This window comes from Pan paniscus, chromosome 2 (genome assembly GCF_029289425.2).
Source record: "Pan paniscus chromosome 2, NHGRI_mPanPan1-v2.0_pri, whole genome shotgun sequence".
Taxonomy (NCBI): Eukaryota; Metazoa; Chordata; class Mammalia; order Primates; family Hominidae; genus Pan; species Pan paniscus.
In genome coordinates this window covers 188,419,219-188,432,951 of record NC_085926.1, presented here as the reverse complement: position 1 = coordinate 188,432,951, position 13,733 = coordinate 188,419,219, and the positions used below count along the sequence as shown (strand labels likewise).

Sequence of the window (13,733 nt, the reverse complement as noted above, 5' to 3'; positions counted from 1 at the left end):
AAACGCACCCAGAAAAGATGATCAGGATGGTAGGAGAGCTCAAATCCATGTCATATGAAAAACAGTCGAAGGCATATATTGCAGAACACTGAGGTCATGGTTATATGGTAGCTAACTTAACATTGCAGAAGCCCTCTCACAAAGAAAAGGAATTAAAGCAATGATATGTAAAGTATGGTTTATGGTGTTCAGGGGAATTTTACATGAAAAGCTTTATAAAATGAGGACCCCTAGGTTCCCTTCATTACAATTAGAGAACCATTGCATTAGGTTTTGGTTGCTTTGTTTGTTTGTTTCTTTCTTTCTTTTGTTTTTTTTTTCAGTCCTGCAGTAGAACCAAGTAAATGTTTGGAAAGAGACAAATTTCAGTTTTAGATACTAAAATCAAAGAGACAAATTTCAGTTTTATGTACTAAAAACTTTCTAAGAATTTGATTAGTCCAAAAACATAGGCTGAAATGTAATGATTAATAGTCAGAGATAGAGAGTGATTCTGGGCATAATTCTGGGAAGAAGAGGAGATCTGAAAAGATGGACTTTCAAATAGCAAGTCTCTTCCATCTCTAATTTCATGTGATCCAGGCCCATGATGACTGAGTTTGGTTTTCAAACTCTATAAAGGTCTTAGCTGGTTCCTCTTATAAAGCAACATCCAGAGAATGAATGAGTCTAAAGACAGATCCTTTCTTTTTCCTATATAGAAACAATATGACAAAAACTCATTATTTTATTTAACATCTCAATGGATTATTACCACTGATAGCTTTTCCACCACTGGCTCAAATTTGAAAAACAGATTGTGCTATTATCACTTCCATTTTTCCCCCATAGGACCTGAGGTAAGGGAAAAAAGCAATATGCTAGTTGGCTGAGTGTGAAGGTAATGAAAAATGCCTGTGTTTAAACACAGTGGCCCACTGCCCCCTGTGTACTCTATCCCATGAAGACTAGAGACAGCAATGGTTCTTTCCATCATCAAAATTCTATTATTCTGCTTTATGATTATTTGCTACCGCAGAAGACAATGGACATGAATAACATTATGTTTATTTAAATTCATTCTCAGGAAGAGTGGACTCATTACCCTACACATGACTTGCATTTTAATACATTGTCAAAAGCCACTCACTTACCTGAGGCATCACTTTGCAGGATTCCATAAAAGTAGAGACTCACTACACACCACAGAAGTGTCATCCTGTAACCATAAATACAAAGGTAAGGGAAATCACTTACTACTTTCAAGTGCTGAAATAATAATAACTAGCATTCATGCCTGCTGACTATAGACTAGGGACTGTTCTAAGAATTTTACAATATTAACAAATTTCATTGTCAGAACCAACCGATAAGACAGGTTTTATTTTGTTTCTTTTTTTTTTTTTTTTTCAATTCCCATATTACATGCAGATGAAGAAGTTTAATACACAGGTTTAAATAACATAACCAAGATCCTTTGGCTAGAGACAAGTTTCAATAACATAACCATGATCCTTTGGCTAGAAAGTGGTAGAGCTATGATCAAACTCCAGCTGTCTGACTCCACAACTCTCTCTTTTTCACTGAACTATAACTGCCTACTTGAAAAATATTCATCTGGATTTTTTGACCAGGATTTACATTTCTGGCAGATAAATTCAACCGTCTTACCCCTCTTTGCATTCCCTTGGTCTATTTCTAGTTGGAATACTTTACAATCCAGGTACTTTTCCCTTTTAGTGACACATAGACACATAGAAAGTCTAGAAATCCTGGATTCAGACTTTGTCTGCAATCTACCACACTGTGAATTTATATTAAGGAAAATATATAAATCTAATTCCCTGCTGTTTGTGCTCTCCTCTTCTCACTGGAAGACAGAAATGATGAGGGAGGAGTCAACTTTCTATGATCTTTCGCCTTCCTATTAATAACCAGCTGAAACAGCCAACTGCTGTGAACCATACCCTTACATTTGGTTGCATGATATTTAATGCTGAAGACCTGGAGATTTGACAGCTCTGTGAAGTATTTCTTTTTCTACTACCCAAGAAATATCTGGCCACTGGTAAAACCTCTGTGAGTTATAAATACTGAAACCTGAAGATGATGCAGAAATTCCATGCTCAAGAACTCTGCTTTCTGTGTCGAAGGTAACAGCCATACAAGAATGCTTGCAGAGGTCTTGATAACTTGTCCAGCTCATATTTCCAGTAAGTGACAAAGATGGTATTTATGTCCACATTAGGCTAACTGCAAAGATTATTATCTCAAATAGCCTATGCCACAAGTTTCACAACCACAGGTATGCAGCAGCTTAAACAGATCAAAGAGGTATTTGATAAATAAGATGACCATATAACATCATTGAAAATGGGCCAATTTTAAGAGCATTAAATTATAACAAAAGGTATAAACTACACAAGGAATCCAAGAGGTGTGGCCACCCTAAAGGACGATGCAAGTTTCCAACTCCCGTCACCTCTCTTGACCACACCTCTCCAAAAATCTCTGGTTCATGCTTCCTTTTTTAGCCTGGTTGTACACAAATCACAGGTGAGCTCGTCATGTCACAAGCTGTTGTTTCATCTGATAAATTAAATGATGTTTTCTTCCCAGCACCTCTTCCTTCCAGCTCTTATATTATGACCTTGGGGAAATCTTTTTATCTCCATCAGTCTTTCATTTATTCAATAAAACACGTATTGAGCATTTTCTCCTTCTTTTCCAAATTTTTTAGTTTGTGTGTGTGTGTGGTTATGTAGCAGATGTGTGTGTGTGTGTGTGTGTGTGTATGGACCAGATATGTTTTGATACAGGCAAGCAATGTGAAATAAGCACATCATGGAAAATGGAATATCCGTCCCCTCAAGGATTTATCCTTTGAGTTTCCAAGTTGCTATGATACAGCTACGAAGCCTCTCATGGGCAAAATGTAGGGTCTTCTCTAAAGGCACTTTTCCACAGTAAAGATGAACCCCCAGCAAGACACTTTAGTATCATCAACTATGTATAGAACACACATCTAGAGACACTTAGGAGATAAAAAGAGTTACCAGACAGAAATTCTAGCACTAGGCAGGGTCTAACAGAAACTTAAAATGTGCACCAAAAAAAAAAAACCCTGCAATATGAAGTAAAAAGTGATAAAAATAGAGAGGAACAGGTAAGTGTTATTGAAGATTAGCAAAGGAAAGAGGTCACTCCAGCCAAGACAATAAAAGAAGACGAAACACAAGAGGTGACATTTGAACTGGTATGGATATTTAGACTTGAGACAGAAGGAACATGTGAGAAAAAGAAACTTCCAGTGGAGAATAATGCTCAAAGGTAGTGAAAGCATAGAACACAAATGGAAAATGGTATATAAAGAACTGAGTTTTGCTCAAGCACAAGGTTTTAGAAAAAGAACTATAGAAGATTTTGTTGGAAAGCAGACAGTGGTAGAATCATAATATGGCAAAGCCTTAAATAACAGGCCAAAGGCTTGGGATTTAAAGAGCAAATAGGAGTCACCGAAGTTTTCTGAGTAGGGGAGCAACATGACCCTCAAATTGTACTTTATAGAGCACTGCCAGGCGCGTATTAGATAGATGGCTGCTAAATTCTGTCTTGAAGTCATTTTGGCTCCTGAATCTGTTATCACAATAATTGCTATCTTCCTAGCTTTGTGACATCTACAGACTTGATCAGCATGCAACCTATATCCTCATCCAAGTCATTAATAAATGTAATTAATAATTCTGCATTAAACTTGCCAGCAAAGAGCAACTAGAGATTTCACTGCATTCAGGGAACCATAATTTCAGCACCACTTCTCAGCTATGCTAAAGCAATACGCCCTCCCAAATTGCTGTCAGCTATTTAAAAACCCCCACATACCTCTAGATTTTCCCAGTTTGCCTGTTTATAAGCTGCTGAATTCCTAAGGCAACATTTATAAGACATTCTAATTAGTGTGATTGAGGGCCTTAATTGATATTCCCAAGAGTAACTGGATTATGCTGAAGGCAGCAAAGAGTCAGGTCACCGGCAAAGCTAATCTAAAGATAACCTGTCTGTGAACACACATCCAGGGCCAGTCCTGCCCTGTGATGAATTAGAATAAAGCAGACTGAAAAGGAAACGTGATTGAGCAGGCTGGTTTTGACAGATTAAAGGTACCAATGTTATTGGGAGGTGCTTGGCTGATCTGAAACCTCTCAGAGAATGCCGGGTCATTTAGCGTTGTCTTGTATTCAGCCTTAGAATTTTATTATCATAAAGAGTAATACACTTTTGGTTGTTGCGTCTTAGAGAGGGTGCTGGGTCAGAGATGGAGGAACTGTCAGAAAGCAAAGGGACATGGGTAATAAACATAGATTCTCAGTGTCTAAATTAGAGCTTAGCTTTAGATTATTGCAATGGGGCCTAACAGACCCTGCTGTTGCTTCAGATGATTCTAACCTACATATAATATATTCCCAGCCTTTCCTGCATTATCCATGTAATTTACTGCATGATAATCCTCATACTCCCTCCCTTATGTTTTGGTACATCTGTCATATTTAATCCTATTGTTTCCCAGTATATCAACTTTAATGCCGATATCATTTAGCAAGAAGATTTAAAATGTACTTAGTTCTCTGTAATCGACGACAACGTTAAAGATGGGTCTTAACGTGCTCAGCACCTTAACATCTACTTCCGCATATGAAACTTTTTATCGTCTGCATTCTCTAGACTTGGTAATCATTAGCATCTCCTTATCTGCATCACTCTGACCACTGAATTCTCTCACCTAGCCCGCAGGTGACAGGCTGAAACTAGGTTTGCTGTGCCAAGGGTGGGATTTGCCATGAATCACCATTTGTTCTGCCTGCCTTCCGCTCAGCAGCACTTCACCAGATCACAGGACTGGATTTGTCCCTCAGTTTCCTGATCCCATATATAGCTCTATACTCAGAAAACACCCACTTAGGCCTTCAGCCTGGTGCTCGTCAGCACCCTCTTCCAGGAGCCTACCTTATGTCCCTGTAAAGACTTGCAGTCAGCTAGATAAACCTCCTATAACCATGAAACTGCTAAACCTCCTTCATTCTGCCATGGTTGACTGACACCCTTTTCTATGACCTGCCCACTGAAAACTACGACCATTCGCAGTTTTGAAAACTTGGCCATTCACGCCAAGGAATACACCCCAGAAGGCCATCCCCATAAAAGGTCAACCCTGTAGTCAAATCACTTCCTTGAGTCCCAATCCTGCCCTAATCCCATTCAGATCTTTCCTTTTATTTTCTCTAAGTTACTGCAAAAAGTCTGAGTAGGTCTGGCATTCTGTGGTTACCTAAGATATAATGAACAAGCCTTTGAAGAAAACAGGAAAAGCTACTAATTATTCCATTCTACACAAAAGGGATAGCATTTAGTAAGACATGAGAGTTATTTTCATCATCAGTCTTTTGTGGAGTTTATAGGGCTTTTTTTGAAAATAGGATCCTTGTGCAGAATCTTTCAAATCTAATATTTATCAGCAAATGAAAGTTTTGGCAAAGTGACATGGAAGACTCTGATTTGGGGTAAAATGAAGTAAATATTCTTCATCCTGTCTTTGCAGTTATAAAACGTGGGTATATTTTATGGAACAACTGTTTGAGGATACCAAAAGTAAAAAATAAGGCATTCTTTTCAATAGGACATTCACCAGATACACCGTATCATGTATCATAAATCAAATTTTAACAAATTTAAAAGAATTCAAAGTATGTTCTCTCCCCATAGAATTAAACTAGAAATCAATAACAGAAAGATAATACGAAAATCTCCAAACACTTCAAAATTAAAATACATGCCTTAAAATAAAGTATATATGGGTTAAAAAGAAAGTTGTAAGGGAAATTAGAAAATATTTCTAACTTGACAAAAATAAAATAAAACATACCAAGTGTGTGGGATGCAGCTAATGTAGTCATTAGAGGATAATTTGTAGCACTAAAGGCTTATCTTAGAAAAGAAGAAAGATAGCAAGCCCATAATCTAATCTTCCACTTTAAGAAACTACAGAAAGAAGAATAAATGAAACAAGCATAATAAAGGAAATTTTATAGAGTAGAAATCAAATAATTTCAAAACAGGAAATATATACATATAGAAAAATAAAGAAACCAAAAGTTAGTTCTTTGAAAAGAACAATAAAACATAAACCTCAAGCCAGGTGATACGTTAAGTAAGGAAAAAAGGTACTATCACTAAAAATAGAAATGAATGATGGTACATGACTAGTGATCACAGAGATATTAAAATGGTAATAAGGCAATATTACAAACTCTAGGCTCATACATTCCACAACTTAGATAAAATGGACTAACATCTCAAAAACTACAAACTACTAAAGCTCAGCTAAGATGAAACAGACGACCTGAATAGTCCAATAACTATTAAAGGAATAGAAATATATTCATCTCCAGAGTCACCAGAAAGGAACACAATACTTCTGACACCATCATTTCAGCCTTATGAAACCCTAAGCAGGGAACCAGCTAAGCCACATTGTTCTTGGCCTTCTGACCCACAGAAACTGTGCAACAATAAATGGGTGCTTTTTAAGCAACTAAGTTTTTGGTAATTTGTTAAAATGGTACTAGAAAATAATAGAAGAGACATACCATATTCATGAACTGAGAAACTCAACATAGAGAAGTCAATTTTCTCCAAGATGGCCTACAGATTTAGTTAATTCCAATCAAAATCCCAGAAAGATTTTTTCTAGCTATAGAGAAACTGATTCTGATATTTATATGAAAATAGAAAGCCCTAAGACATTGAGAAAAATTTTGAAAAAGAAGAATAAAGTTGGAGGAATCATACAAGAAACAACTCAATTTTAAAATGTTTAAGTCATAAAGAAACACTTTACCAAAACGATATGCAAAAGTCAAATAAACACATGAAGAGTCATTCAATGTCATTAGCCATCAGGGAAATGCAAATTAAAACCACAAGGAGATACCACAATACACCTTTCAGAATGACTAAAATTAAAAAATAAATACTGACAATACCAAGTGATGAAGAGGATGCAAAGCAATTGGAACTCTCATACTGGTGGAATATGAAATGTCCATATACCCTCTCTGGAAAACAGCAGTTTCTTAATAAAGCTAACCATAAACTTGCCATACAACCCAGTAATCTCACTCTTGGATATTTGTCCAAGGGAAATGAAAACTTACTTTCATACAAAAAGCTATACCTGCATGTTTGTAGAAGCCCTATTATTAATTGCCTAAAGCTGGAAACAATTCAATTGTCGTTCTACAAGTGAATGGATCAACAAATTCTGTGGCATCCAAAAAAATAGAATAATACTCAGCAATACTAAGCAATGAGCATTATATATGTTGATATAATAACTTGGATGAATCTCAAAGGCATTGTGCTGAATTAAATAAACCAACCGTAATAGGATGCCTATTGTATGATTCCATTTAAATAACACTCTCAAAAAGACAGAACTGGAGTGACCGAGAACAGATCAAGGGGTTAGGGATAATGGGAGAGTATGACTGCAAAAGAAGGGCACATGAGAGTTGTTTGGAGAAACAGAACAGTTTTGTATCCTGTTTGTCACAGTGGTTACTTGATTCGATACATGAGTTAATATTCAAAGAGCTGCACTCCCAAAAAAGTTAATGTTACAGTGCATTAATTAGAAATATATTTTAAGTGGTATGATTTTTCTTTTTAAAAACTCAACAAATGATTTATGGAGCCTTTTTGACAGTTTAAAGAAAGGTGTTTTAACCTAAATATGGTTTCTATTTTCAACATTTACTTTGAAAATAACACAGCCTTGTCATTAAGCACTGAATATTCCAGAAATGCCTAGCAGTGGAGGTACATGGAGAGATCAATGAAATGCCCCAACTTTCAGCTTACCAAGCCAGTACTGCTAACCTTTACTGATATAACAGCAGAGTCAAAGTTCATAAGAAAACATTAGCACACTCCTCTTAGATACTGCCTTCTCCCTTTTTAGGAAATAGCTTCAAAGTGCTCAGCACTCTGAGAGGACATATATACATAATATACCACCTGCCATCTTTAGAAGCTTGGAATAGAATGTGAGCAGATTGATTCCCTTTTGTGCTTTAATATTTTGAATAGCAACATGCTCTGTGGGGTGAGGTAAGAAATACCATCATGAAGTCCTGTCCCTCACAAGGGTGAACTAGAACTGGGTTTTCAGTGAGTGGAAGGTGAAAGAGCAATTTAAAAAGAGCACTGAACTTGCAGTTCCTAGTTTGTTTGACTGTGTGATACTGGAGAGCCTGAGAGAAGAGGTGAGGAATATTCATACTGACCTCTTAGGAAGATCTGTAACTAGCTCACTGTCTTGATGGTTAATTCAAGACCGATGTGCTAGGGGTTCATGGATCCTTCTAAACAAGGTAAGGAATTGTTCCATTGTACCCTCTCTCCAGAGGACAATTTGATGATTAAGTATTTCTCTACTTAGGGACACTGAGGCTGGGGAATGATAGAAACTAATACAACTACCTCACCATTTGTTGAGAGGAAAGTCTTAACAATTGCTGTAAAGTGCTTAGCACCATCCAGGAACACAAATTGCTCTCAGCAAATGCTGTTTATCATCAACTCTTATTAAGTGAGATAATAGATGTGAAATAATTGAGGAACTATGAAGTAGTAGACAATGTGAGCTACCACTAATATTATTTACAAAAAAGAGCCCAAATTACATGGTTCAAGTTGACCATTGAGTATTTGGCAAAACTTGCCATGCCCTACACTTTGTGTGTACTAGGTCCAAGTTTAGTGCTCTATTTTCAAAATATTTCAAAGAAGATAGTTTTAGTTGTCAAGTCTGGCCTTGACAAATTACAGAAAAGCCAAGATTACTGTGATAGGCTCTATGATGAAATTGGAAATTGGAAAAATCATGGCTCAGGAGGTTTCCCTTCTCTAGGCCTCATATCCTCATTTTTAAAATAGCAGTAAAAATCCCTGTCCTGACTATCTCATAGGGCAGATGGAGAGGATCAAAGGATGTGACATGTGAAAACATACATATGTGTGTGTGTGTGTGTGTATACATACATATATATATATAATGCTATATATTATGACAATTAGTGTTTATTATGAAATAAGCTAAATTTTTTGCTTGGTTTTGTTTAAATTTGAAAGAAACTGAAGGGGTAGAGAACTTAAAGTCGATAAGGAAATATTTTATAAATTGCTTAATTTAAATCAGAAAATGAATTACCTTTGAGATATTAAAGGGAGGGGCAAGAGTGAGGCTTCTAGGGCCTGCTAATGTTCTAGTTCTTAGATGGTGATCACATGATGATGCCTATGTAAACAAAATGAAAAAGTTGAACACAATATTTATGTACTGTCAATATGTTGTGCTTCTGTAAAAAATGTGGAAAAACTTTTTCGTTGGTTAAAGCGTATTTAAGACAACAGGAAGAGGTTACAGAAAGATACAGAACTAACGATAGAAGATAGATAGATAGATAGATAGATAGATAGATAGATAGATAGATAGATAGATAGATAATTTTAAACCGAGGAAGCAAATTAAATCCAACACAGAATGTGACAGGGAACTTCAAGGCTGGAAGGAGGAGTAATTTATGATGAGATGGTCAAACACTACTTTTAATTCACTCAGCAAATATGTATCATGCTCTGGACAGTCTGGAGGAAGAGGGAGAGAAACTATCCCCTTCCTCATGAAGCTTGCAATTTTTGGAGGTATTCAAACCACATACTTTTAATTATAACAATGAAAAAACATGAGACAAACCCAAAGGGGAACATTCTACAAAACAACTGGTGTGTAAATTTCAAAAGTATCAAGGTAGGAAGTTAATGCAAAATGGAAAGGCTGTTCCAGGCTGAAGGAAGCAAGGCAAGAGAACTAAATGCAATGCCTGATCGTGAAACGAATCTTTTGGCTATAAAAACATGTTTGGGATTATGGATCAGGAAAAAAATGCTCTTTCTGCTGTACTGTAACTTTTTCTGTATGTTTGAGATTATATGTTTCTCTTCTCATCCAAACCTCCCCCCACACAGTATAGAGAACAGTGCTGCAGCAGAGGCATTTCAAAGCACCTGAGAGTAGGGAGTAGAGAAGGAAGCGGAGTAGAGAGGAGGGAGGAAGGAGCACATCACTTGGGCAATGTGACACCATTTGAAGTTCAAGTAGGGAATTAGGTGAAATTATCACCACCACAGGCCCAAAACAGACATATCACCTGTGGACTAAGATCCAGTCACCTCCAGGTTAGGAAATTAATTACTTTTCCCAGCATAGAAAAGTTTCTTAGCCATCTGAGGTTTTCTCCCCTTAAATTTCACTTAACAACATTGCCACTAATAACCTCTCTAATTCAAAAGGATGGTCTGAAGATCACGATCCTGTCTATGAGACTCTCGAGAGAAAGGCATTTTCTACAAGCTGTTAGAAAGGACAGAAGTAACAAAATTGTGGCTGAGTTTTCATAGATTTCTCTACAAAACCTGTAATTCCCTAGCTTCTGAATCTACAGCATCAAATTTGATTCAAATCAATGTATTTATTAAGCCCCTATTTTATACACTTTAATAGAAGTTGTGCAATATATAGAAATAAACACACTGTTCATTTATTTAATCAGGGATCTCACAGGTAGGGAGCAAAGTTAGAGACACACACACACACACACACACACACACACACACACTAAACAACAAGAAAGCAAATGGCCAAATAGGATACAATTCCTCCAAAATCCGAGATGAAAATTATCATGTCCTGTGCTGAGCAATCTGCAAAAGGACTGCATGGCCGAAAAATAAGTTTGAAAAGTAACATATCACGTATCTCTTGGAGATTCACAATACACACTGGCATTTTAAAGGTTTGGAGTAATCTGCCCAGTGAATACTGTGGTCCGCTTGGCTTAACACAACATTAAGCAAAGTTATTTTGAGACAGCCAAATATAAAGGGTCCCCAGGAGAACCTCCAACTGGTCTGCACACTGGTTGAACGGGGTGGAGCCATGAAAGTTTGCACCATTTGCAGGGGGGAGGAGCCTGCCTCTCCTGTTCCTGGGTAGTAACCAGGGATTCAATCTGTGAGGCGGGAAGCCTGCTAGCAGGACTCTCACTTTGCTGAGAGCTCGTTTCCCTTTTTTTTTCCTTTTTGCTCAATAAATTCCATTTTTCTCACCCTTCTCTGTGTCTGCGAGCCTAATCTTTCCTGGTTGTGTAACAAGAATCCTAAGGAGAAAGTCCTACAACATCTTTGGTGCCCAGAACATGGGGTTTGAGAAAGGGTGAGTGAGATGCAAAACAAGAAATCTCTTTCCCTCTCATTTCTAAACCTTCTCATCCTCAGACTTCTGAGGCTAGAGGAAACTGTGCCCCCACCACTGTCACGCTCAGGGGTCAGAAAAGACGGCCTCAGTCCAACCCAGCCTTTCCTTGGCCTTTTCCTTCTTTTTTCTGGATGGACGGGCAAACGGCAGCTCCCCGTTCCCCCTCCCATCCCGGCTGGGGCTGGGGAATGCTATGCATCCATGGCCTCTTCACCTCCCTTGGCCAAGGGGTTCAACCCCATTGGAGAGCAATTAAGTTTCTCTCCCTGGTGGAGGAACGCATTTGCATAAGAATAAGAGGTTCTTCCCAGGCATTAAAAAAATTTTTTTTCTTTCCTTTTCTCCATCAGGTCAGGAGTTGACTTTTAAGCGTGGTTGTTGTTTATTTATTTTTTGTTTGTGTTTTCCTTTTAGAAGACATTTTACTAGGCTAGGAATGATAAAGATCAATGTTTATATTCTCCGTAAAGTTTTAATTATGAAAAAGGATTTGTGAGGCTGGTCTTAAGTTGTAGCCAGTCTGGTGTGCTTTGCAGTCTTTCTGTATGGTCTGTAAAATACTTCCTTGCGGGCCTCCATCTTGTTGTACGTCCTTGGGGCGCACAACATGGCAAGGCTTTATTTAGCTTACCTATGGCCGGGATTCAATCCTGGCTTAGGAAATGAGTTCTTCAGGGTTTGATATCTGTATGACCTTTTTGCTTTTGCTATTTGTTGATTCCCTTCCCCTCCACAAACTGCATTGGATTTTCCTTGCTCTGAGCCTTTAGTAAAATCTGAAAGCCAGAAATATTGGCCACTTGTCGAGTATTAAGGGAGTTAAAAGGATTTTCTTAAGGACCGCTCAGCTTAATTAAAAGTGGATATCCAAGTTATAGTTATATTTAAAAGGCCTTTATGTTTTCCTTTTCTTGGACCTTGTTTTTCTGGAAAAAGTGCTTTTTTCTTTTTTTCAGTCAACCAAATTATTTTTCTCCATTTTGCCTCACCACTTTTAATGTATGCAAGAGAGGGGAAAGACCTCTGTTTTTCTCATGGAACCCCCAAAATTAAAGCACTCAGAGGCTAATAATCCAAATATGAGATTGCCAAATGAAGGATCTTGTGGGGACTGGGTGTAGTTGTATATGTGTTTTGTGTGTGATGTCTATAAAAAAAGCTCTAATTAATTGTCCTAAAGGAAGATAAGCACTTGGATCAAATGTTTTTAAAAGGGAAGACAAAAGCTGTGGTACCTTTCAGTTCATGTGACTTTAATCTTTGAGAAAAATGTAAATTCTTGCCCAGGATTAAAGAATTATTTTAAATTAGATAAGAAAGCTAAAACTTCAAACAAGCAGTAGAAGGAGTGTAAAAATTAATCTTGCAAAAATTCCCTGTGTGAACATATTGACTAAATTCAAAAAGGTATTATATGGTTTTTCTGTAAATTAAGGATTGAAATCAAAGCACAACAAGGGACTGTTAAGGCACTAATTTATTCTTCAGCAAAATCTGTAAAGGGCTATAAAAGGATTTTTGCTTGCTAAGTTCCTGAGTCATCATTTTTGTAAAATAATTTATCATAATCTGGAATTCTATTTCAGAACATCAAATGTTTTAAACCTCTAACATATTTATCAGGCTTCCCAAAATCAAACTTTAGTTACAAAATTGTCTTTCCTGACACCTGGCTTTTTGGATACTTCAAAGGGCCCCTGGAGTGTCCAGAAAAGAGAGGTAAACAGGATTATTTAACATGTTTAGGTACGTTGGATTGCCAAAATGATGTTCAGTCTTCTTTAGGAAATATTTTGGTGAATAATGCTAATATATGTTGCAAAATTGTATGGAATTTCTAAAATTCTAATATCTGAGTATATGCTATCAATCATAACAAGCTTGTTATATTAAGTTATTGTAAACCACAGAGATAACCAAACATTGTCAATTGTGTTTCTAACTGTAACTACCCTGGACATTTTGTTATTCACAGACAATTGTTGACTTGTTTTAATCCTTTTCAAAAGATTGTTTATAATGAGCTATAGAACTTTGACAGGGGCTCTTAAATACAGGTTTTTGATAACTTTGGAGATTGTAACAGTGGAATAAAAGAAAAATGTACAGGACTCAAAGAGCTGTAGTGTTCACAAATATCAAGCAAAACAAGAACTAAACAGACTGAACTGAGAAAACTGAAACAATCTTTCCAACTTTTACTTGGAATATTGCTGATCTTTGTTTTGTTTTTCAGAGTCAAAGAAACTTATTTTGAACTATTTACAGCCTTTAATAATTGAGTAAGTATCCTCCTGTGAAGAAAATTTGAAGCATGTTTGTTTCTCTCTGCCTGGTTCCTCTAGAATTTGGAAGCTATCTGTGAGTATTTTTAACTTAT

The 13,733-nt window shown here is 36.9% G+C and overlaps 1 protein-coding gene across 9 annotated transcripts in view; it reads right to left on the bottom strand.

The window, feature by feature from the left end:
- IL1RAP (interleukin 1 receptor accessory protein) overlaps positions 1 to 13,733 on the bottom strand; it is a 147,456-nt gene that overhangs the window by 96,312 nt on the left and 37,411 nt on the right. For 8 of the 9 annotated variants that reach the window (XR_010111709.1, XR_010111710.1, XM_008978661.4 and 5 more), the window contains one exon: positions 1,134 to 1,198. The exons of the other annotated variant lie outside the window; for it this stretch is intronic. Coding sequence is in view for 6 of the 8 variants with exons in the window: in XM_034957893.3 (XP_034813784.1) it covers positions 1,134 to 1,198 (65 nt within the window). In the remaining 2 variants the exon portion in view is untranslated. The remainder of the gene's footprint in view (positions 1 to 1,133; positions 1,199 to 13,733) is intronic. 9 annotated transcript variants of the gene reach the window in all.